At 44.6% G+C, this 24,953-nt stretch overlaps 2 protein-coding genes across 6 annotated transcripts in view; one reads left to right on the top strand and one right to left on the bottom strand.

Annotated features, from left to right (window-relative positions):
• The first annotated feature begins 3,986 nt into the window (after nt 1-3,986).
• LOC105487088 (testis expressed 53) lies at nt 3,987-5,173 on the top strand. Its single transcript, XM_024794565.2, has 2 exons — nt 3,987-4,126; nt 4,846-5,173. The coding sequence occupies exons 1-2, from the start codon at nt 4,018-4,020 to the stop codon at nt 4,947-4,949; spliced, it is 213 nt and encodes a 70-aa protein (XP_024650333.1). The 5' UTR covers nt 3,987-4,017; the 3' UTR covers nt 4,950-5,173.
• LOC105487178 (transmembrane protein 268) overlaps nt 4,029-24,953 on the bottom strand; it is a 46,141-nt gene continuing 25,216 nt past the window's right edge. For 2 of the 5 annotated variants that reach the window (XM_071078233.1, XM_071078234.1), the window contains exons 7-9: nt 24,112-24,192; nt 22,441-22,623; nt 4,029-18,087 (exon numbers count right to left, since the gene is read on the bottom strand). In XM_071078233.1, coding sequence (XP_070934334.1) covers nt 17,908-18,087; nt 22,441-22,623; nt 24,112-24,192 — 444 coding nt within the window. In that variant the 3' untranslated portion in view covers nt 4,029-17,907. The remainder of the gene's footprint in view (nt 18,088-22,440; nt 22,624-24,111; nt 24,193-24,953) is intronic. The other 3 variants (XR_011612800.1, XR_011612801.1, XM_071078235.1) reach the window with 3 other exon arrangements.

The following is a 24,953-nucleotide window of genomic DNA, read 5'->3' as shown; positions in this document are numbered from 1 at the left end:
GAAAATGCCCCCAACATTCCAGGACACCTATTCACTTTGTTACAAGAAGCACCCCTTATTTGCCTTGACCACACTGTTTCTCTGTTTCTGGGTCTCAGTCTCCCCATCTGTGCTGAAAGTCTCCTAAGGGCTCTCCTAGCTCCAGACGACTTCCTGTTTGACCTCGTTGATCTTTCTTACTCTGATCAAAGTGCTGTGGGGTCCCTAGAGAACCGAAACTCAACAATCCACTGGGGACAGCCCAAGGGCCCTTTTCTTTGGCTCCTGCTTCCCTCTAGAGGCGGGCATTGGTAATGCAAGAAACACCACACCCGACTCCGTCCCAGTGAGCATCTCAGTGACATTAAACGCTTACTATGTGCCGGATGCCCTCCAAAGCACTTGACATCTTTATGTCACCAAATCCTTACAACAGCATTCTGCGGGTAGGTTTCACCATACCATTGTACAGACTGGAAAACTGAGGTTCAAGGAGGCTAAGTGGCCCGAAATTACACAGCAAGATGCAACAGGAATTAGGAACTAAAGTCCATCTAAGTTAAAAAGGAGTGTGCTTTTAACTGTTATGCTGTTCTGCCAGGCTTCAGATGGAGTGTTTCCATTTAAAAACCACTTACCATCAACTCTTGGAGGTCAAGGTGGTTCTGAACATCTCATTCTGGAATTGTATAGACAGAATAAACTACATTATTCTGTACAGACAGAATAAACTACATTAAAATCCCAGCTGTTCCTGTTGGCTGCCACACCTGAGCAAGTGACCTTTCTTAGGCTCAATTCCCTCCATCTGGAAAATCAGACAAAGTCCCTTCTTTGCAAGGTGGAGAGGAAAATGAAATGAGCTCAGAGATGTCAAAGGACCTGCCCAAATGCTCAATGAATGTCAGTGTTCTTGACATCATGGCTGTTTCTATTCCCATAACTTTCTGAGATTTTTTTTTAAAGCCTGTTCATGGAAGGGAGAATGGGGTGAAGGATTGAGCTTCTTGAAGGAGGTCACACCTGAGCTGTCTTCAAGTGTAATGAGGAGAGGACATGGAGGTGCAGGTTGCAGCTTGTGCAGAGGCACAGGGATAGAACAGTAAGAGAAAGTCTGGAGCACAGCCAGCAGCTCCTATGGCTGAAGAGTAGTGACTGAGTTGGAACCAGTGGAGCTGGCAAAGTTCACAGGGGCAGATCCTCAGACAAGTTTGAACAGCAGAACAGGGGAGCCACTGAGGGTTTAAGGCAGAGGAGGAGTGATCTAACAGGATTGGCACCAGGGACAGATCTTCTGGTTGCAGATGAGCCACCAGAGAGGCTAGTGGGAAAGCAGTGGTCAGGATCCAAAGACAGGAGGTGCTAGTGGTGAGGGCAATGGGAATGGAGGGTGGCCGACAATGGAGATATTTATGGGATAGATTCAAAAGACCTTGATGAATGTGAACAGACGGGAGGTAAGGGGTGCCCCATTTCTAGCTGTAGACACAAAATGAATAGTGGTACCTGTCCCCAAAATAGGAAACATGAGAGGAGGAAAAGCACGTTTGGGATGGAGAGGGTGGGGAAGAGAGGTGGTCCCACCAGCAGGCAGCCAAAAGCAACCCTATAAGTCATCCATAAAGCTATTAATGAACTTGGCAGATGGGTGAGGCAGGTGGTGTCCTGCTGGTTGTGACATTCCTTGCTACTCCCTGGTGACAGCACCTGCTTGAACCCTGAACCAAAGTGAGATACATACAGGTTCATCCAACCATGCCACAAATGCTGTTAACCACCTGTCCTACACCCTGCACTGGGGACTCAGCAGCGAACACAGAAGACTCCCTGCCTTCCTGGATTTACTAATGGGAAAGTGAGTACAAGAACATAAATGAATTCTAGGCTACTTCTGAACATGACAAGGGCTGCAGAGAAGCATGAGGTGGGGAAGGGAAATAGAGAGTGCTGGGAGTGGGGAGGAGGCTTAAACAGAGGGAATAAATGGAGAGAATTAAATAGAGTAAATGGGCCAGAGAAGGCCTCACTAGAAAAAGTGTTCATGGCTGGGTGTGGTGGCTCACACCTATAATCCCTGCACCTTGGGAGGCCGAGGCAGGCAGATTTCCTGAGGTCAGGAGTTCGAGACCAGCCTGGCTAACATGGTGAAACCCCGTCTCTACTAAAAACACAAAAATTAGCCGGGCATGGTAGTGCGTGCCTGTAATCCGAGCTACTCAGGAGGCTAAGGAATGAGAATCGCTTGAACCCCGAAGGCGGAGTTTGCAGTGAAAAAAAGATAAAGTGTTCTCTAAGCAAAGGTTTGAAAGAAGTGAGAGAATGAATCTTGTGGATCTCTAGAGGAAGAGCATTCCAGCAGAAGGTGGAGCAAATGCAAAGAGCAGTATGTTTGGTGTGGCAGGAAAGGGATGAAGGGTAAAGTAGCAGTAGACAGTGAGGGACAGGTGGATAAATGGTTAGATTATGAGTTGTTTCGAGAGGCCCAGGGAAGGACTTTTCTTTTACTCTGCATGATACTGGAAGCCACTGGGAGGTTCTGGGCAGAGGTGTGACATGATCTAATGTCTGTAGGAGGAGGATTCATCTGTGTTGATGCTTAATGCTGATGGTTTGGAGCCGTTGCAATAATCCAAGTAAGAGATGCTGGTGACTGAGGCTGGAGAGGAGCATTGGACAGGTGGGAAGCCACTGCCCAAGGATGAGGCCATGGAGTGAACCCAGTGTGCTGTGATTGACACACGACCACTGATGATGGAAATTTCCAAAGTGGGGCTTTGGCCACAGAGAAAGGGGAGCAAGAGCAGATGGCCAGAGCCTGGAAAAGAGAAAGGAGGTTGGGAATAAGATAGACTTACAACCTTGGGTCATCAGAGCTGGGAGAATCCTTGGAAAGATGGATGATGCAGCACACTGACTTCCTGTGGCAGATGCGGGGGACCTCAGCATGGGCTAGCCCAAAGCCACACAGCAAGTTAGTGGCAGTGCCAGGACTGGGACCAGCAAAGCTGAGCTGCATCATCATGCTCCCGTGGGACCTGGGCCCAGCTGGAATAATGGAGCCAACAAACCATATGGGAAGACAATGAGCACAGAAAGCACTTTGAGGCACCTCCCATCAGAGTGGCCAGTTTACAGACAATTAAACACTCATCACTCCAAGGTGGTATTACTGTTCCCATTTTCCAGATAAGAAAGGGAGGCCAGTGGCTGGGCAAATTGACTCATGCCTGTAATTCCAGCACTTTAGGAGACCGAGGCAGGAGGACTACTTGAGGCCAAGAGTTTAAGACCAGCCTGGGAAGAATAGCAAGATACCGTCTCTACAAAAAGTAAAAAAAAAAAAAAAAAAAAAAAATAGCCAGGTTTGGTGTCACACATCTGGAGTCCCAGCTACTCAGGAAGCTGAGGCAGGAGGATCACTTAAGCCTAGGAGTTCAAGGTTGCAGTGAGCTATGATTATGCCACTTCGCTCCTGCCTGGGCTACAAAGCAAGACTCTGTCTCAAAAAATAAATAAATAAAATAAAATAAAGTGAGGCACGAAGAGATTACAGAACCCACCCAAGAGCACACACACACCTAGAGAGAAGGCAAATCTGACTCTTAAACACGAGCTTGTCTCCGTGGGCTGCCGCATCTCCTGGGGTTCTGCTGCTATGGGACCTGGCAAAGAAGAGATTCACGTTTTTCAGCTACAGTCTTAAGTTCATCTAGAAAACGACGCTGCCCAGAGAACTGTGCCGGACCTCCAACATCTGCGGTTCAAGAAGGCGACCCTACAGGTAAAGACTGGCAGAGTGGAGGCTCCAAGTCCTTTCCACAGGTAGGAGAAATGTGCACGCTTGAGGAAAGACCGGCCCTCAGAGTGGTGGGCCCAGGCAGTTGGGCCTGGAACTGCTGGCCACAGGGAGCTACAGCAGGTCAGAGAGAGGGGAGGGCCCACTATGACCCAGTGCTTAAATAACAATGGGTTTCTGGGATTGGAGCTGCAGAGCCAGGAGCCCCAGTGCCCTTTCCTCCTCCCACCGCCCACCAAAACATGGGGTCCAAGATCTTCTGTTGTTGCCACAAGACCAGCGAGGGGTCTTCTACCACTGCTGGCTTCCACAATCCAAGAATGTTTCAACAGCATCATCCACGGTCCTTTAGTAGGTTCCAGGAGTGGGTGTATGATAGTGTCGGGAACATCTGATGATTCTCTGTGCCTCGGCCTCCCCAGCCACCTCCTGCTGGGACATGCCCAGATTTCCTTCAGCCTTCTGGGAGTGTGGAAAGGGCATACTCAAACCTGTAACGACACAACCTAAAGACTCTATGAGTTATTAGAGATTAGTTATTAGGTAGCAGATATTCGTTGAAATCACTGGCTTTAGTCCTCCATAGTAGTTTATTGATCATTTAATTTCTCACTGAGTTTGTGGTATTTTATTAGATGGTAGTTTAAACTCTGCCTCGGCTGCTTACTGAATTTGGGCATGTCGCCGACCCTCCCTCTCTAAGCCTCAGCATCCTTCTCTCCAAAACGAGGATAACGATAATATATCGCCCACTGTGCAGGCTGTTAGAAGATGAAGGGAGACACTGTGTGTAAGTGAATGCATATGGCCACACACAAAGAAGACATTCAGCAAATGATATCTGTGGATGTGTATTAGGATCAGCTGGGCCATGCTGAGGTAATGAGTGAACTCTAAAATCTCCATTGCTTTACCCAGCTTGAGATCATTCTTAGCTCACACAAGCAAACTTTTATTTTTAAAGCCATGAATGATCTGAGGAGTCTCTGAGTGGAGTATGGCCAAGATAGGTTATTCACGTATCACTCAAAGCCTTTACCCAGGATAAGTTTATTCCTCTGTTCTTTCAGATCTGAACACAAATTCTCTCCACAGTGCTGCACCAAACAGACATCCACGCCTCCCCCATGACAAACGCGTGATGCTCAAGGCGTGCACCCTCAGGAGGCCATGAGCATTCTAGTCGGCGGCACCCACGTGGTCCCTGAGGCTGCACGGCTGCTGCGCTTCCATGAGGAAGAGGGTGGTGGACAGGAGTCATGAAGACTGATTCAGAAACTCCCCTGCAGGAGGAGAAGATGTCTGAGCCATCCCTGTGCCACCACCAAGAGTCACTCCAGCTTCTGAAAAAGCCACCATTGGGGGAGCTGCCTCCAATTAAAGTCCGTGGTCACATCAGAGGAAGTGTCTCTCCTCCTTCCCCCTTTGCCAGCCCTACCTCTGTGATTCCCAAGAATTAGACCCTGGCACCTCTTGGAAAGAAATGCGGTTTTATCATTTTAACACATTAACACATTTTTTTTCAGTCACTCCTAACCAACCTAACAAGGAAGTGCTCTATTAGGAGAGGCCAGTTTGCATAACAGGCCGCTGTCATAAACGTCCAGAGCTTGAGGGCACACAATTCTGCTCACCTACTGTGCGACTCCATTTGACGCTCAGGGCCACAGGGAACAGCAGGGCAGGTTGTGAAAAACTCTGCAAACAGCAGCCCTAGAGTTATGCAACACGTAGCCAGTGCAGATACGCAGCACTGCTCGTGCTGAAACACGGAGCATGCGACTGTGATTACCATGCAGAGGACCCCACATGGTTTCCACATTAGCCAGGGAGCCAGGCACAGAAGTGTATCACTCTGCCATAACAGGGCAAACACTTGGAGAGCAAAATGACAAAGAAGCATTTTGCCACTGACTTGGGGATTCATGGAAGGCTTCCTGGAGGAGATGGGGCTTCAGTTTTCTGAAGGTTGAAAGGGAGTTAGCCAAAAGGAGAGGGGATGATATTCCAGAAGGAGGGAATACAATCAGCAAAGTTGGAAAATAGGGACACGACCCGGGAAGGCATGAGGGTAGCAAAGTACCAAGTCTGGAGTAACTCAAGTGAAAACCTGAGCCAGGGTTTGGTGGGAGGTGAGCAGACCACCAAGAGCTTTGTATCCAGGGAAAGGGAGCTGGACTCTATCTTGAAAATAATGGGAAGCCACAGATGAGTTTTAAGCAACAAAGTGACACAGTCCTGATTTCCGACTTTTGTACTATGAACAGTGCCTTAGTCTGTTCGGGCTACTAAAATAAAATACCATAACTGGGTGACTTACAAACAACAGAAGTTTATTTCTCACAGTTTTGGAGGCTGGGAAATCCAAGCTCAAGGCCCCAGCAGAATCAGTGTCTGGTGAGGGCCCGTTCCTCATAGAGGGCGCTTCTTGCTGTGTTCTCACATAGCAGAAGGGGTGAGGGGTCTCTCTCAGGCTCTTTCATAAGGGCACTAATCTCAATCATGAGGGCTCTGCTCTCATGACCTAATCCTCCTAAACCTCCCAAAGTCTGCAATTCTGAAACCATCACCTTGGGAGTTAAGATTTCAACATATGAATTTGAGGGGACATTAGACCATAACAAACAAGGTGAGTTGGAAGACAACGCCTTTTTGTTTGTTTGTTTGAGATGGAGTCTTGCTCTGTCACCCAGCCTGAAGGGCAGTGGCATGATCTCCACTCACTGAAACCTCCACCTCCCAGGTGCAAGGATTCTCCTGCCTCAGCCTCCCAAGTAGCTACAGGAACGTGCCACTACACCCAGCTAATTTTTGTATTTTTAGTAGAAACAGGTTTTTGCCATTTTGGCCAGGCTGGTCTTAAACTCCTGACCTCAGGTGATCCGCCCACCTCAACCTCCCAAAGTGCTGGGATTACAGGCGTGAGCCACTGCACCTGGCCAGAAGACAACTTATTAATTAACACTCCTTGTGCCTGCCCTGCCTCAGAAAAGTGAAGAATAAAGGAATATGGCCATGGGATTGTGGAGTAAAAGTCACACCTTCAATGAAAAGCCCATCCTGGCTACAATTTGAAGGACGGATTTTTTTTTTTTTTTTTTTTTTTTTTTTTTTTTTTTTGAGACAGAGTCTCGCTCTGTCATCCAGGCTGAAGTGCAGTGGCGTGATCTCAGCTCACTGCAACCTCCATCTCTCGAGTTCAAGAGATTCTCCTGCCTTAGCCTCCCAAGTAGCTGGGATTACAGGTGCGTGTCACCACGATTTGAGTATAATAATAATCGCAATAGACAGTCCGGTACATTGCTTACTCTGTGCCAGGTCCTCTTCTAAGTGCTTCATAAATATCAACCCAATCAGCAAAATAACCCAAAAAGGTTAGAACTATTACTACCTGATTTTACAGATTAGGGAACTGAGACACAGGTTAAATAAATCTTTTAAGGTTTACACTAATTCACATTAAGTGCCAGAGCTAAGACTTGAACTCAAAAACGCAACTGCAGAGTCCACACTTTTAACCACTTGGTTATGCAGCCCCTCGATAATGGTAGAATGACATTCAGTTATTGCTCTGGACCCCAAATTGACTGTTCATTGCCTGCTCTTCAAAAATGGAACTGGCCCTTTAAATATTTTTATGTTGGTAGTTGGTGCAATGTTAGGCTCTGTCAGGAGGGGGTGCTAGAGACATTGGAGGAGGAAGGGGCCTTCCTTCCTGGTTGTAAGGGGCCCATCTTAACAGCACACAACTCACAGCTTCTCCAACATCACCCTCCTGCAGTGCAGGCAACTTTTCCAGAACAGGAATCCTGCAGAGGATGGTGGTCAGTAGCACTTTGCAACTAACAGCTTCTCCTAGTGTCCCCCACAAATAGGAGGTGTGCCTCTAATCAGACACCGTTCCATGACAGATATCCCTGGCACCCAAGGGCAGACTCTAGAACATTCTCCCAGACTTCTCTGCCATTGTAAGCCACAGCCACCCCCTTCCCAGCAAGATCTGGATCTCAGCTGGGGATAGAGCCTGGGGGTGTTCTTCCTTAGTTCTAGGGGTGCTGGCTGCTCCTTATGTCCATTATTCCTATATTCTTTAAAGCTCTCCTGACTTCTTACCACTCCTTCATTACTCCAATCCCCTGTTCTAGTTAGTACTTACATTAAACTTCTCATATTCAAATTGTTATGTGGTTTCTCTCTCCCAATTGGATCATGACTAATGCAGAAATCCAATTAAGAGGCTGGGTTTATGTCTGTGGCCCCAGAACTACAGGAGGCAGAGACAGGAGGATCACCTGAGGCCAGGAGTTTGAGATCAGCCTGAGCAACACAGCAAGACCCCATCTCTACCAAAACAAAACAAAACAAATTAAGCAACCGCCTAGGTGATCAGGACAGACAGTGATACAGGCCTACAGTAGGGCAGCAGCAGTAAGGATGAAGAGGGCCTTGAGTCGTATTTCTCAAGCAAGGCTGGCCAATTCTAACTCAGAACCGTACAGGAAAGAAGATTCTGGAGAATGAGGTCCTTGTGGTATTGAGGCCAAGTGGACAACACACAGCAGATCACTTAATTTTGGGCTATTCCAAGCTGGAGGGGCCTGTGGGACATCTGGATGGCCATTATTAAGAAGGCTGGCAATATTTAGCAGGAAAAGGTAAAAGAACTATAGCTGGAAGGAAGCAGAGGGGCTTACCACATGTGTGCGGAGTTGTCAGCTCACAGCATTGTGGCACCTCTTCCCCATGGGATGAGACCCCACTGGCATCCGTTGGGTGAAGATACAGTTCACTTTCCCAGACCTCATGTCCAGAGTCCTCTTCCACTGCCCGCTCTCATACTGTATCCACTGGACCCACCCTCTTACCCAGAGTCCCCTTGTCCTGTGCATTCCTCACCTCCTCCCATGCCAGGGTCCCACTTTCCTTCTCCAGCAAACCCCATGTTCCTTATTTCTCGGAGCTGCTTCCTGCAACAACTATAGCAGGTGCTTTACACAAAAAAGATGCTCCTTAAATGTCACTTCCTATTTTGATAATTTAGAAACTCCTTCACAGAAGGGATGCAAAGAAGCCTCCATCCTGTGACTTTTTTAAAGAGCTCTCAGACACAGGGTGACATCTTTCTTTGAAAGATTCTCAAATAATAACAATAAAAATAATCATGGAGGCCACAGCTGGATTTACTTCTGATCATGGCAAACTAGCTTATATCAGACCAACCCTCCTGCTGACAGCAGTTTAAAAGCAATTGTTTTTTTTTTTCTTAAGTGTGTTTGAATGCATCAGAGAGATATCAACATAGTGAGGACATGAGGGGCCAAGATGCTGAAGAGGAAAGTACAGAGAGAGGAGATGAACAATGAAGCCTTCTTATCCCCTTGAGGCACCTGCCAAGTCCTAAGCAGAGTCCAAGTAGCTGAAAAGCAGAGTAAAGCTTTCAGAAGTCTCACAGCTTGGGGTAACAAAAATTGGAGGTTTAGGACTCACCATGAAAGAGGAGTCCTGGTTAGAGATATATATATGTATTACATTTATATATATAATATAAATATATTATAAATATATATTATATATTAATATATATTAATACACATATATGTATATATACACACATATTTATATACATATATATATATTAGCTAAAACCCCTGAAGGGCTACAGCCTGAGAGTAAGGTGTAATCACAACTAGACTAGCTCTTACAAAGCCCAGGGTCAAGTTTATCTCAAGCCTACTTTTCCCAGAGGTAAAAGTAAATCCTGTCTGAGGGAAGATCCAGAGCCTTGTATATCTCCTTCGATATTTCATTTTTCAAAATATCTAGCATTTAATGAAAAATTACCATGAATATCAAAAAATAAGACCAACTGACTGAAGAGCAAAAGGAAAAAAAAAAAACAGATATTGGAGTTTGCAGACATGAACTTTAAAAGCAGTACAATTAGCAGGGCATGGTGGCTCACACCTGTAATCCCAGCACTTTGGGAGGCCGAGGCAGGCAGATCACGAGGTCAGGAGATCGAGACCATCCTGGTAACACGGTGAAACCCCGTCTCTACTAAAAATGCAAAAAAAAATTAGCCGGGCGTGGTGGCGGGCACCTGTAATCCCAGCTACTCGGGAGGCTGAGGCAGGAGAAGGGCGTGAGCCTGGGAGGCGGAGCTTGCAGTGAGCTAAGATCACGCCACTGCACTCCAGCCTGGGTGATAGAGCGAGACTTCGTCTCAAAAAAAAAAAAGCAGTACAATTAAATATTGAGAAGAATAGATGACAAGATTGGTAATTTCATTTGAGAACTGGAAACTATTTTTTAAAAAACAAAATTGTGGAACTGAACGTTATGATAGATGAAATTAAAAACTCAGGCTGGGCATGGTGGCTCACACCTGTAATCCCAGTGCTTTAGGAGGCAGAGGCAGGAGGATTACTTGAGGCCAGAAGTTCGAGATCAGCCTGGGCAACACAGCCAAATCCCGTCTCAACAAAAAATTTAAAAATTGGCCAGGCGTGGTGGCACCTGCCAATCGTCCTAGCTACTTGGGAGTCTTAGGTCCCAGGAGTTTAAGGCTGCAGTGACCTGTGATTGTGCCCACTCCAGCCTGGGCAACAAGCAAGACCCTACCTCTTAAAAAAAAAAAAAAGTTAGAAACTGGATTGACTTTTAAATGAAACATAGGGTTAACAAAAAAACTCAATTGATAGGATTAAACACAAATGAAGACAAGATTAATGGAGAAGCCTAGTCAGTAGAAAATATCCAGACTGAATCACAAAGAGCCAAAAGAATGGAAAAATACCAAGAAGTGTCTTAGAGATATAGTGAAAAGGTCTAACACTTATCATTAGAGTCCTGAACAAGATGAGAGAAGAGGGCGAATGCCATGATGAAAGATATCATGTCACAGATTCAAGATGTGCTGTGAACAAGCACAAGCAAGAAAAATACTTTAAAAGCTACAGCTAGGCACATCAGAATATAACTGCTAAAACTCATAGAAAATGTTAAGAGCAACAATGGGGCTGACAGATGACTTCTCAACAGAAACAATAGAAACCAAAGACATTTTCAAAAGGTGAAAAGAAAATAACTGCACTAACCTAGAATTCCTTACTTACCAAAAATATCTTCCAAGAACAAAAACAAAATACACACTTCTCAGCAAACAAAAATTGAATTCATCACAAGATCCGTACTGAAAGGAAAACACTAAAGGTATTTCTAAATATACTATACTAAATATGATACTATATTGAAGAAAAATTCTAAAGTTAGTTCCAGGAGAAGAAGGATCCAAAATAGATGCACAGAAATACAGAAAGGAACGAAGGGTAATAAAAAAGAAATAACAAATAAAGAGTAATAAAAAGTAACGTGAATAAATCTAAATGAATATTGACTCTAGAAAGCATTAATAAGAATGTCTGTTGTGGCTTAAAATACAGAGAAAACTGAAATCCATGACAAGACTACCACAACAGGTAGAAAGGTGAAAGAACTGTATAGTTGTTGGGGCCAGGCCTGGTAGCTCTCACCTGTAATCCCAGCACTTTGGGAGGCTGAGGCAGGTGGATCACTTGAGATCAGGAGATCGAGACCAGCCTGGACAATATGGTGAAACCCTGTCTCTACTAAAAATACGAAAATTGTCAGGGTGTGGTGGTGCACACTTGTAATTCCAGCTACTCAGGAGGCTGAGGCGGGAGAATCGCTTGAAGCTGGGAGGCAGGAGGTTGCAGTGAGCCAAGATTGTGCCACTGCACTCTAGCCTGGGCCACAGAGGGAGACTCTGTCTCAAAAAAAAAAAAAAAAAAGAATTGTGTAGTTGCTGGGTTGTCCAGAAAATGGTAGAAGTGACCACTTATAATACACTTCAGTTAGTCAAGGATGCTTGTTAAATCTAGGATAAGAACTAAAAGAAAAGTATACTTCATATGCTAATAAAGGAGAAATTACCCAGAACAAACAACCTTAATCCAAAAGAAGGAAAAAAGACAGAAAAAAGGAAAGAACACAGTAAGAGAAAAACTAATAGAAAGACTTATTAGTAAGATGGTACATTCAAACCCAAGTCTATCAATAAACACATTAGACATAGTGTAGTAAATACTCCGAATTTAAAAAAATCTTAATTTCAAAAAAGCAAATCTTACATGCCTACAAGGGTGAAACCTTAAATGTAAGAATGTGGAGGTCAAAAGTTAAAGGATGAACAAAGATATACTATGCAATGACTATTCAAAAGAAAGCTAATTTCCTCTCAGTAAGCAAGGAATAGAGAGGAAATTTTCTCAACTTGTTAAAGAATATCTCATTTGGGCATGGTGGCTCAGGCCTGAAATCTCAACACTCTGGAAGGCTGAGGTGGGAGGATCAACTCCAGGAGTTCAAGACCAGCCTAGGCAACAAAATGAGACCCCCATCTCTACAAAAAACTAAAAAAATTTGGCTGGATGTGGTGGCCCAGGCCAGGCACGATGGCTCACGCCTGTAATCTCAGCACTTTGGGAGGCCAAGGTTGGTGGATCACCTGAACTAAGGAGTTCAAGACCAAACTGAGCAACACTAACATGACAGAACCCTGTCTCTACCAAAAATACTAAAATTAGCCAGGCATGCAATGCATGCCTGTGGTCCCAGCTACTCAGGAGGCTGAGGTGAGAGGATCACTTGAGCCTGGGAGGCAGAGGTTGCAGTGAGCCAAGATCCCACCACTCCACTCCAACCTGGGTGACAGAGTGAGATTCCATTTCAAAGAAAAAAAAAATTGGCCAGGTATGGTATAGACCCAGCTACTCAGGAGGATTGCTTGAGCGCCGGAGATCAAGACTGTAGTAAGCTGTGATCGTGCTACTGCACTCCAGCCTCCAGCCTGGGTGACAGAGTGAGACCCTGTCTCAAAACAAAACAAAACAAAACAAAAAAACTACTAGGGCTGGGCATGGTGGCTCATGCCTATAATCCCCAGCACTTTGGGAGGCCGAGGCGGGCGGATCACAGGGTCAAGTGATCAAGACCATCCTGGCCAACATGGTGAAACCTGATCTTTACTAAAAACACAAAACAACTAGCTGGGTGTGGTGGCACACGCCTGTAGTCCTAGCTACTGGGAGGCTGAGGCAGAAGAATTGCTTGAACCCAGGAAGTAGAGGTTGCAGTGAGGCGAGATGGGGCCACTGCATTCCAGCCTGGTGATGGAGCAAGACTCTGTCTCAAAAACAAAACAAAACAAAACAAAAAAACCTACCAAAAAGTCCGGAGCTAACATTATATTTAATAGTGAAGGCCAGGCATGGTGGCTCACGCCAGTAATCCCAGCACTTTGGGAGCCCAAGGAGGGCAGATCACCTGAGGTCAGGAGTTTGAGACGAAGCTGGCCAATGTGAAGAAACCCCGTCTCTACCAAAGAAAAAAAAAAGTATAAAAATTAGTCGGGTATGGTGGTGCAGATCTATAATCCCAGCTACTCGGGAGGCTGAGGCAGGAAAATTGCTTGAACCCGGGAGATGGAGGTTCCAGTGAGCTGAGATCACGCCACTGTACTCCAGCCTGGGCAACAGAGCAAGACTCTGTCTCAAAAAAAAAAAAAAAAAATAGTGAGACACTAGAAACTCCCACTACAATCATAAACAAGGCAAGAATGTTCCCTCTTACCAGTACTCTTCAACATCATACTGGAAGTCCAAGCCAATGAAATAGGACAAGAAAAGGAAATAAAAAGTATGCAGATATACAGATGAGGAAGGAAGAAATAAACTGTCTTTGTTTACAGGTTCCGAGATGATTATCTCATCAACAAAAGAATCAACAAAGAAACTCCTAAAACTAATGAGATATTATAGCAAGGTTGCAGGATACAATGTGAATAGATAAAAGTCAATCATTTTCCCATATATTAGCAATGAACAAATGAAATTTGAAACTAAATATACAATACTGTTTTTATTAGCACCCCAAAAAATAAGATATTTAGGTATAAATCTTATAAATCTAACAAAATATGTACAAGATCTGTAAGAAAAATTACAAAAAAAAAACTGTAGGAAAAGGGAAAAACCTCTACAAAACTGATAAAAGAAATCAAAGAACAGCTAAATAAATGAAGATAGATTCTATGTTTGTAGACAGAAATCAATATGGTGAAAATGTCAGTTCTTGCAACTTGATCTATGGATTTGATGCCATCCCAATCAAAATAAACAGTGAGTTGTTTTGTGGATATTGACAAACTGATTCTAAAGTTTACATGGAAAGGCATAAGACACACAATAGCCAAATCAACATTGAGAGAGAAGAACAAAGTTGGAGGACTCACAATATCCAATTTCAAGACTTACTATAAAGCTACAGTAATCATGACAGTGTGTTTTTGGGAAAGAACAGACACATAGATCAATGGAACAAATAGAGAGCCCAGAAATAGACCCACATAAGTATAGTCAACTGATCCTTGGGGAAAAAAAAGCAAAGGCAATACAATGGAGCAAAGAGAGTCTTTTCAACAAATGGTGCTGGAACAATATGCAAAAACTTAATCCAGATAGAGACCTTACATCCTTCAGAAAAACTAACTCAAAATGAATTACAGACCTAAATGTAAAAACACTCAACTATAAGATAACATAGGATAACATAAACTAGAAGCCAACAGCAGCCAGCAGCTGCAGAAGAAACGTCCCCCACTGACTGAGCCCTTACTGTGGACCAGGCTCTGTGCTTCACATCAATCGCTTCCATTAACCCCCCTTATTATCACACTCCCCCCTTAATAGATGAGGAAATTAGGTACAGGAAGTACAGAAAGAGTGAGTATCTGGCCCAAAATGAACGGTTTGCTCTTTATCTCCTTGCTATGTTATCTCTGGATGCTGAATTCCAGAGATTTGACTAAAATCTTTATTGACATAAATATACCCCATGGCACTGAAATAGGTGAGGTCTGAGGCAGACTGAATAGCCTTAACTGTTAATGACCTGCTACATCAACAAAAATATACATCAGGTATCTACAATATACATGACAAAAAAATTTTTAAGCAACAATTTATTGAGTTTTCACTCAAGTTTAGAATTCAAAGTTGCAAGCACTTGACACTTTTTTACATCATTATTTAATCCTTACTACAACAACCTGCCAAGTACATGCTCTCATCCCCATCCTACAGATGAGGAATGAGATTCAATGAGAGGAAGAACATTGTTCTTAAGTGGAAGAACTTGAATTAGAATAAATGGAACTCTAGAATCCATGCTTCACTCTCACTCGAAGACATCGCACTGCCTCCACGATGGCCACAACTATCACTAACACAGAGCCTTAAGACTTAGGAGCCGGCTGGGCATGGTAGTTCACACCTGTAATCCCAGCACCATGGGAGGCCAAGGCAGGAGGATCACTTGAGGCCAGGAGTTCAAGACTAGGCTGGGCAACAAGACCCTATCTCTCTGAAAAAATTACATTTAAAAAAAATAAATAAAAATTAAATAAAATTTAAAAACTGATGAGCATTCTTGTGTGTAGTATGCGATCTTCACAGCAACCCTGTAAAGTAGGTGAGACAGAGATCATAGGGATTTTATAAGTGAGGAAACTGAGGCACAGATGCAGAGAAATGTATATTGTGGGCATACCCTGAAAGCCCTAACCACTAGGTGAGACCATCATCCATTCTAAAGAAAGGAAAAGGCAGGAAAAGAAACACACATCAAAGGTTCTTAAGTAGACCTTAAAATTGAAAAACTGCTGCTTTGTCATTTACAAACACATTTTTATTCTCTGTTATTTACTTACCAGGATTCTAGGACTGAATGAGAAATACAGGCTTCTTTCTATTGGTCATATTCACAGCCAACATTTCCTCTGTGCCAGGTCAGAAAGACAGTGGTCACCTCCGTGAATAATTTCCTTGAGCAAAGCTGCTCTCAGCCTTGACTTAGGCAGCCTTTCCAGGGGCTGGTCTATACCCATGGTCTCTCTTCTCTGGCACACAGAAAGTGAATGGTCAGACTCATCTCTTGAATGGTGAGCCACATGCTTATTACATTTCTTGTTCTCCAGATCCACTTTATTAAAAAGTGAAATGACAATCAGAACGGTTAAGTGACTTAGCCAAGGTCACACAACTTGGAAGCAGCAGATCAGGAAGAAAATTCCAGGTCTGCTAGGTAGGCCAGTCTTCTGTCCAAGGGCATCCTAGGCCCAGGTCATCTCAGCCATGTGGGGTTGCCAGATGTTTCTGCATCTGGATAGACAGGTCAAGAGCTACGAAGGGGCAGAATAAGCTAGAAATTCCCAGAACTTTGGACCTAGAAGGGCCCTTAAAAATCATCCAGGCCGGTTGTGGTGCCTCACATCTGTAATCCCAGCACTTTGGGAGGCCGAGGCGGGCGGATCACCTGAGGTCAGGAGTTCAAGACCAGCCTGGTTAACATGGCAAAACCCCATCTCTACTAAAAATACAAAAAAAAGTATCCAGGCATAGTGGTGCACACCTGTAGTCCCAGCTACTTAGGAGGCTGAGGCATGGGAATCACTTGAACCCAGGCGACAGAGTTTGCAGTGAGCCAAGATCGTGCCACTGCACTCCAGCCTGGGTGATGGTGCAAGATTCCATCTCAATTAAAAAGAAAAAAAAAAAAAAAAATCATCCAATCCACCCATTATATAGATGGGCAAACTGAGGACCAGGCAAAGAAAGCAACTTGCCAAAAATTACACAGCTTGAACTGGCAGATCAGGTCCAGAACCCAGGTCCATAGCAATGTCATCATTCAAGTGAGTTTGGACAGCAATCTGCAAAAGCTGCTGTGAGGATGGCAAAGCAATCAATCTACCGGATTTTTTTTTTTCCTTAGTGGTCCAGGTCATGCACAAAAAGTACAAGGTGTAGTCTCTGTCCTTAAGGAGTTTACAGTCTAGTTAGAAAAACTGGCATATACACAGGAAAACAAAATCAATACCATAAAACATCAGAACAGGCAACAGCTGTATCAAGAATTTAAAAGAGGCAGAGAGCAGCAGGGTTGGCTGTATGGGAAGGCTTCCTAAAGAAGGGCTTAAGAAAGCTGGACTTTGAAGCATGAATAGGAGTCCAACAAATGGAAAGGAATAGGTATGTCAGTCCAGGAAAGAGCTTCAACCCATAAAGGGGTTTTGTGGGAGATGAAGCCAAAATCGCAGATGAAGGCTAGGTCTTGGGGGCTGGGGATCCTTCAGATGCCAGGTCAGGGCATTTGGACTTGGGTCGATGAAACAATAGGTCTTCAAACTTGTTTCAGGAGCAGATCACTTGGAAGCCTCTGAGCTCTTCACAGAATTCCACAAGTGGCTGATCACACTTCATTCCAGGACAGTGTTTGTGTCGGGAAACATAACCAGTGTTCTACATCTGTAATATAAAACCACAGCCACAAGCGTGCATGCCTGTGAACAAAGTAAGTCCTCAAGTCAAACAGGATCAATCTTTCTCAAATATTCCTGTCAACAGTTATCTGCCCTTGATCTCTTTCTTCTGTGTCTTCTGTAGCCTGTATACTGGTAGACAACATGTACATGTACCACTGCTTTTCACAAAATATGGGGGAGAAAAACATAAAAAATTGAGAGAATTCTGAAAACATTTTTTCTTTATATTGGAAAAAGGCAGTCTGATAATTTTAGGGGTTCAAGGCAACGCCACATAGAACAGTATTCTCTCTGAGCCTCAGTTTCCCCATCTGGCATGAAGGGGTTGGAAATGGAAACATCTGAGGCCAAGTTTTGGACACATAATTTGCCCTGTCTGGTCATCTTCATGCCTCCTGGGCTCTCTGGACAATGAAAGCGATAGGGGTCCAGTCCTTCCATACGTGTCCACAGTTCTAAGCAGCAGAAAGAGTAGCTTTGGTGGGACTAGCTCTGTAACCATCAGCTCCTGCAAAGGCCAGGGGGTCAGCATGAGATGTCAAACAGCATGAGATTTGTGTGCTGGGCCCTGGAGTGAGCACAACACCCCAGTGGCTGACATCACGAGCCCCTTTTGGAGTGCCCCTAGATGCTTCTCTCCTCACCTGGGGCTCCCCATTGGCCATCTTGGGCTCCTGAAGCCTTCCCGACTGCTCAGTCTTGGAGGAACATGAGTACCTTCATCCCTAGGTCACCTGGCCAGGAACGGGCAGCACCCTGTGCCCAGGACGTAGGCTTCTATGAGCTGGCAGGGGCATGGAATTCTCGGAGAGTTCGTGTGTCGTGTCCCCATTGCCTGAGGGAGCTGGGAGGTCACTAGAAGCCGGATGTAGTAGCCGCCAAACACTGCCAGCAGCTGGCGCGCCATTTCCTAGAAGAGGCAGGGAAGCAGATTGAATACCACAGGGGAGCCCCTTGAGGAAAAACGGCTTAGGCACCAGGGGAAGGCCACACTGCTTTCTTGCCCCTGGACCCAGGAGTGATGCTCACTAGGAAGAACCAGGCCAGGTCAGCACCTGGGACTCTCAGAAGATGTCAGCCTGGTCCAGAAGCCCAGCTCTGCAATCCATGGCCTGTGGGGCTCCTGCAGCTTCAGTGTCCTCATTGCCAAGGTGGGTAACTAATTACTGAATGGCAATAATAATACGCACAAAAAAAATACGCAACCTCGAAGCCCTAGAGAAATTACCTAATTTCTAATTATCTAATTTTTTAAGCCTAGTTGGCCGGGCATGGTTGTTCACACCTGTAATCCCAGCACTTTGGGAGGCCAAGGTAAGAAGATCACTTGAGGTCAGGAGTTTGAGACCAGCCTGGGCAACAGAGCAAGACTCTGTCTCTACAAAAATAAAAATAAAATTAAAAATATATTTCAAAAGCATAAAAAGAAAGTAAACCTAGCCAGCCACAAATACATTCTTTTTCCACTTTCAAATGTCTATGAGTCTGTCAAGTACGTGAGATCAAAGTGACTCACTTGAAGAAAATTACTAGTTAAATGTGGAGGTGGGGAGAGGAATATTCCCATTACAGCAGAATTCTTTAATTCATATGAGGTACCTTGTAGATTTGTTTACACAAGTACTCCTAACATATTAAAAGAAACTGCTTACATTTAAATATGACACTGATAGTAAAAGAAAAAAAAGAAAGAAAAACATAAAAAAGGGAAAAAAAGAGATTGATTACCAAAATTAGGTTTATCACAAAAGGACAAGTACTGTATGATTCCACTAATACGAGGCACCTAGAGTAATCAGTTCACAGGGAGAGAAAATAAAATGGTGGTTTCTAGGGGTTGAGGGGAGGGAGGAAGAAGGAAAGGGGAAGTTAGTGTTTAAAGGGCACAGAGCTTCAATTTGGGAAGACGAAAATATTCTGCAGATGGCTGATGGTGATGGTTGCATAACAATGTAAATGTACCTGATGCTGCTGAACCATATACTTAAAATGGTTAAGATGGTAAATTTTATATTATGTATATTTGCCACAATAAAAAAATTTTAAGTAAAAAAGAATTTAAAAATTGCATTTAATGTACTTTTTTTTCTTTTTTAAAGACACAGTACAGCCGGGTACAGTGGCTCATGCCTGTAATCCCAGCATTTTGAGAGGCCAAGGCGGGCAGATCACTTGAGGTCAGGAGTTCGAGACCAGCCTGGTCAACATGGTGAAACCCCATCTCTACTAAAAATACAAAAACAATTTAGCCGGGCATGCTGACACATGCCTGTAATACCAGCTACTTGGGAGGTTGAGGCAGGAGAATCACTTGAACCCAGAAGGCAGAGGTTACAGTGAGCCAAGATCGCACCATTGCACTCCAGCCTGTGCAAAAAGAGCAAAACTCCGTTTCAAAAAAAAAAAGACATAGGATCTTACTATGTTGCTCAGGCTGGTCTTGAACTCCTGGGCTCCTGCCTTGGCCTCCCTACAGTGTTGGGATTACAGGTGTGAGCCACTGTGCTAGGCCTAACTGCACATTCTTATTAACACAGTTGGTCTGTAAAGATCCATTCACTGGTATAGAAAATGGGATCTCAGGGGAAATGCTTAAATTCCTTAAGCATAGTGTTGAAGCTCTTTCACAATACTTGTGTCCACTCTGAATGTAATGAAATAAGGTGTGGGTTACACTAGGTATGTCTGTAGAGTTAGTAATTAAGAATAGGCTTTAAAGTCAAAAAGGCCAAGAGGGAATTTCAACTCAGCCACTCTATGACTAACCCAGAGCAGTCACTTCACATTATTGAGCCCATTTCTTCATTGGTAGAATAAGGAAAATAGTAGCACTGACCCCTGTAAGTTAGAGTGAGGATTAAAGAGACTAATAGAGGCCGGGTGCATTGGCTCACACATGTAATCCCAGCACTTTCAGAGGCCAAGGCAGGTGCATCACCCGAGGTCAAGAGTTCGAGAACAGCCTGGCCAACATGGTAAAATGCCGTGTCTACTAAAAATACAAAAATTAGCCGGCCGTCGTGGCAGACGTCTGTAATCCTAGCTACTCAGGAGGTGGAAGCAATAGGATCGCTTCAATCCGGGGGGTGGAGTTTGCAGTGAGCTGAGACCACACCACTTCACTCTAGCCTGGGCAGAAGAGTGAAACTCCATCTCGGGGAAAAAAAAAAAAAAAAAAAAGGGAGAGACTAATAGACAGAAAGCATTGAGCCCAGTGCCTAGTGCTCCACAAATGGCATCAATATCTTTCCGTCATTATCACTCAAAAAAGCAGAAACCCCACATGGTTCATAAGATTAGCTTTTGTTTCAAGTTATCCTTTGTGCTAGAAAATATAAAACACTTCAAATAGTTTACCACTCACCAGCTCAGATCGGTCTTCTTGCCAATTTACTCTAAAATCAATAATATAAGAAGCAAAGAACCATAGCAAGAACATTGGCTTACTTAGAATCAGCAGGGCTGGCTTCTGCCCTGGGCTTACTGCACTCTCCCTTTCTGGCAACCTTGGGCAAGTCAGCTGACCTCTTGGAACCTTATTTCACCCATCAAGGAAGAAGGGAAAATAATTCATACCTCGAAGAGTATGCTAATGAATTTTATGCATGAGAAAAATCCATAAAAATGTAAGAGGTCATTATTACGGTCTTTCCATCTTTTACAGACCCTGGGTTCCTACTGAAATGTGACCATCTGGCACAGGTTGAGACTTGGGCATCGATTATATTTTTCCTAACTAAATTATAAGGGCAGCTACTTTAAAAACATGTGCACACACACTTGATACTCATGACAGGAAATTGTATTACTATTAGTTGGAATGAATCTGAGAATAATCATTTAAAAGACCCATATTTAATGGGCTATTGCACAAAAACCCACAGATGCATGTCACAAGAAAGTACATAACCTTATCAATCTCTTCTCTTTAAAAAAAAAAAAAATCAATAGGATAAAGTGAAGAGGTTAATACATCTATCATTTCTCTCTTTTTTTTTTTTTTTTTTTTTTTAATATTTTGGCAGGGCACGGCGGCTCACACCTGTGATCCTAACACTTTTGGAGGCCGAAGCGGATGCATCACTTGAGCTCAGGAGTTCAAGACGAGCCTTGGCAACATGGTAAAACCCCGTCTCTAAATAAAAATTTAAAAATTTATATAAAAAGATAAAAGATTTTAATAGAGGCCAGGCATGGTGGCTCACACCTGTAATCTCAGCACTTTGTTCAAGTGAGCCACCGCACCACCCTGTCACTTTCTTTTTTAAATAGTGCTACTTGCAGGCTTCCTACTCCCCACCAGTACAAAAAAGAAAGTCTGGGCTGGTTTGGACCTTGAATTCCCAAACCTCTTGGCTAAAAAGATATAAGTGCTCTTCTGAAGTTTCAAATGTCACCTGAGGTCACCATCACTGCTTGTCTCCCCGACAGTGGGTCTGTCCTCATGATGAGAAGAAGGTAGCACAAGCTGCAAACCACATTTTCAGATTTCTGGTCTGCCAGTGCTGAGCCATAGCCAAGAGGCAGCGTGGATGGCAGGACCCAAGGGAACTCTGGGGCGGGAGGAATTGGAATTCAACAGAAATGCAAAGAAGTGGGAGGTCGAGGCAGGTAGATCTCTTGAGCCCAAGAGTTGGAGACCAGCCTGGGCAACATGGCAAAACCCTGACTCTAATAAAAATACAAAAAATTAGCCAGGCATGGTGGCACATGCCTACAGTATCAACTACTCAGGAGGCTGAGGTGGGAGGATTGCTTGAGCCTGGGAAGTTGAGGCCACAGTGAGCAGTGATCACACCACTGCACCCCAGCCTGGGTGACAGGAGTGAGACCCTGTCTCAAAATAAAACGAAACAAAAAAAAATGCAAAGAGGATTCAACTATCTAACTGCAATTAAAGTAGATGAATGAATGGTTGGATAGATGAATAAATAATTGATTAATTGACTAAGATCCAAATATTTGTCAATATGTTCATGGTTAAGTAAGTTATAATCTATCAACATGCAACTACCCATCCAATGCAACCATCAAAAAGAATATCCAAGATATTAAATAATGCAACAAAAAGTCCCAACAAATATAAAATGCTTAACTATTTTTTTAAGTGCTAGGGTGAAGAATGAAAAGATCGAAAACTCTGAGCTAGATTTGTATAGTGTCTACCAACTGAGAGAAGCTATGTCCCGGGGAATCTAGGAAGCCTCCACATACGCAATTCCCCCGAGGGAGGATGGCCCCAACTATCCCCAGTGCCTGTTACCTCCGGCTCGGCCTCAGGAACGAGCTGATGAAGCTCAGTCTGCACGAGTGGCCTCTCGTTAGGACAAGAATTGCCAGGCAGGAGAGGAGCATCCTCCAAGTCCTCAGGCCCCTCCGCTGTTACAGGGCTCACCCCAGTCTCCATGACAACACACAACTGGCTCAGTCTGCTTCTCAGCAAGGACTGCAAAGGAAACAGAGAAGGGGCTCAGGAGTGCCTAAATCAGGTGGTATCTGCGAGGCTGAGTCCCTCCCCAGGCTGCAGACAGAGCAGAGGATGAGGTCTCAGACTCAGACGATGACCTCAGAAAAAGCTGGTCACATGGGTGGTATTACATAATTCCCTACAGATGGTCATTAATAGTTTCTAAATATTTTTCCTTTTATGGTCAGGCACAGTGGCTCACACCTGTAATCCCAGCACTTTGGGAGGCCGAGGCGGGCGGATCACTTGAGGCTAGGAGTTCAAGACCAGCCTGGCCAACATTGTGAAACCTCGTGTCCACTAACAATACAAAAATCAGCTGGGCGTGGTGGCGCATGCCTGTAGACCCAGCTACTCGGAAGGCTGAGGCATGAGAATTGCTTGAACCTGGGAGGCAGAGGTTGCAGTGAACCAAGATGGTACCATTGCACTCCAGCCTGGGTGACAGAGCAAGACTCTGCCTCAAAACAAACAAATAAACAAATGCCTTTCCTTTCATGCCCTCACTTGCTCAAAACAGCCTGGGATGTGGGTATCTTTATCCATATGTTGCAAATGAATAAACTGAGACTCAAAGCCCTGCCTGAGGCCACATAGGAACTAATGAGCCAGATTCAGGGCTAAGTTACAACTCTGACTTCAAGACCCACTGCAGCCGGGGCTCAGAAAAGGCTGATCCTAGAGAAGGAGTCCAGGCTTCAGCGACAGGAGGCCTGGCCTCCAAACCTGGGCATCACCAGCCAGCTCCATGACCACAGGCCGGTAATAGGTCATCCTGGAGACTGTTTCCTCCTCTGCAGAAGCAGAGCAAGATCCCTCTGGTTTTCTTAATAAATGGTAGAAAGGCACTGTGAACAAGTAAAAGTTGCCTCAATGCATGATACTTTGGGATCCACCAAAATTTATTATTAGTATTATAATTATAAAGAAATATATGGCTGGGCGCGGTAGCTCACACCTGTAATCCCAGCACTTTGGGAGGCCAAGGCAGATGGATTACCCGACGTCAATTCAAGACCAGCCTGGCCAACATGGTGAAACCCCGTCTCTACTAAAAATACAAGAAATTAGCCAGGTGTGATGGCAGGCACCTGTAATTCCAGCTACTCAGGAGGCTGAGGCAGGAGAATCGCTTGAACCCAGGGGGCGAAGGTTGCAGCGAGCCGAGATCGTTCTACTGCACTCCAGCCTGGGCAACTGAGTGAAACTCTGTCTCAGAAACGAAAAAAAAAAAAAAAAAAGAAAAGAAATATATGCTCACCATAGGAAATGTGGAAGAAGCAATGAGTTAAAAAGAAGCAGAAAAGCAGCCATAATTCCCTAGGCAAAAACAAGCACTGATTGCTCGTAGGTATTCTTCCAAGTAACTTTTTCTTAGACATTTTCCCACCCTTAAGATAATGCAATCGATAAAACTTGGCCTCCTGGCTTTTGCTTTGTTTTGCTTTTTCACTGAAGATATCTTACCTCTTGGCTAGTCTTCATTTCTTGAACATGATCAGACAAAAACTGCACACAGTTCTCCAGGTCGAAGTAGACAAACCAAAGCTGTAGGGAGAAGCAGCAGTGACCACTGTGGCTCAAAGCCAGCCCAACCCTGAATTCCCCCTCCCTGAGACAGTCCTATTTAGCCTGCTCTCTGGCAGGAACGTGCCATTTGGCTCCCTCCCAGAGTTCCACACCACGACCACATCTCACTTGCATGGTTGGTAGAAAAATGGCTTTGTGTGCAGGTTTAGAAAAGGTCAAACCCTAGGCCAGATGCAGTGGCTCACACCTGTAATCCCAGCACTGTGGGAGGCCGAGGCAGGCAGATCACTTGAGGCCAGGAGTTCAAGACCAGCCTGGCCAACATGGTGAAATCGCTATCTCTACAAAAAATACAAAAAAATAGCTGGTGTGGTGGTGGACGCCTGTAATCCCAGCTACTCAGGAGCCTGAGGCACAAGAATCGCTTGAACCCAGGAGGTGGAGGTTGCAGTAAGCCAAGATTGTACCACTGCACTCCATCCTGGGTGACAGAGCAAGACTCTGTCTCAAGAAAAAGGAAAGGGAAAGGGAAAGGGAAAGAGAAAGGAAAGGAAAAGAGAAAAAGTTAAACCCTGTTTAAAAGGGCTGTGGCTCCATTTCCCACAAGCTGCCGAGCATCCCAGACAGACTCTGAACCCTCCTGGACATCACCTGTCCACCTGAGGCCACCTTCATCCTCAATGGGCGGGGCGTGAACATGCAAATGAGTGAAACCCTTCAGAGCTGACACCTGCAGCCCACAACCAGGTCTGAGGTAATCAACCTGGGTGCTTGTGGGG

This window comes from Macaca nemestrina, chromosome 14, assembly GCF_043159975.1.
Source record: "Macaca nemestrina isolate mMacNem1 chromosome 14, mMacNem.hap1, whole genome shotgun sequence".
Classification (NCBI taxonomy): domain Eukaryota; kingdom Metazoa; phylum Chordata; class Mammalia; order Primates; family Cercopithecidae; genus Macaca; species Macaca nemestrina.
Note: the sequence above shows the minus strand (reverse complement) of the source record. Positions and strands in the feature narration are given on the sequence as shown.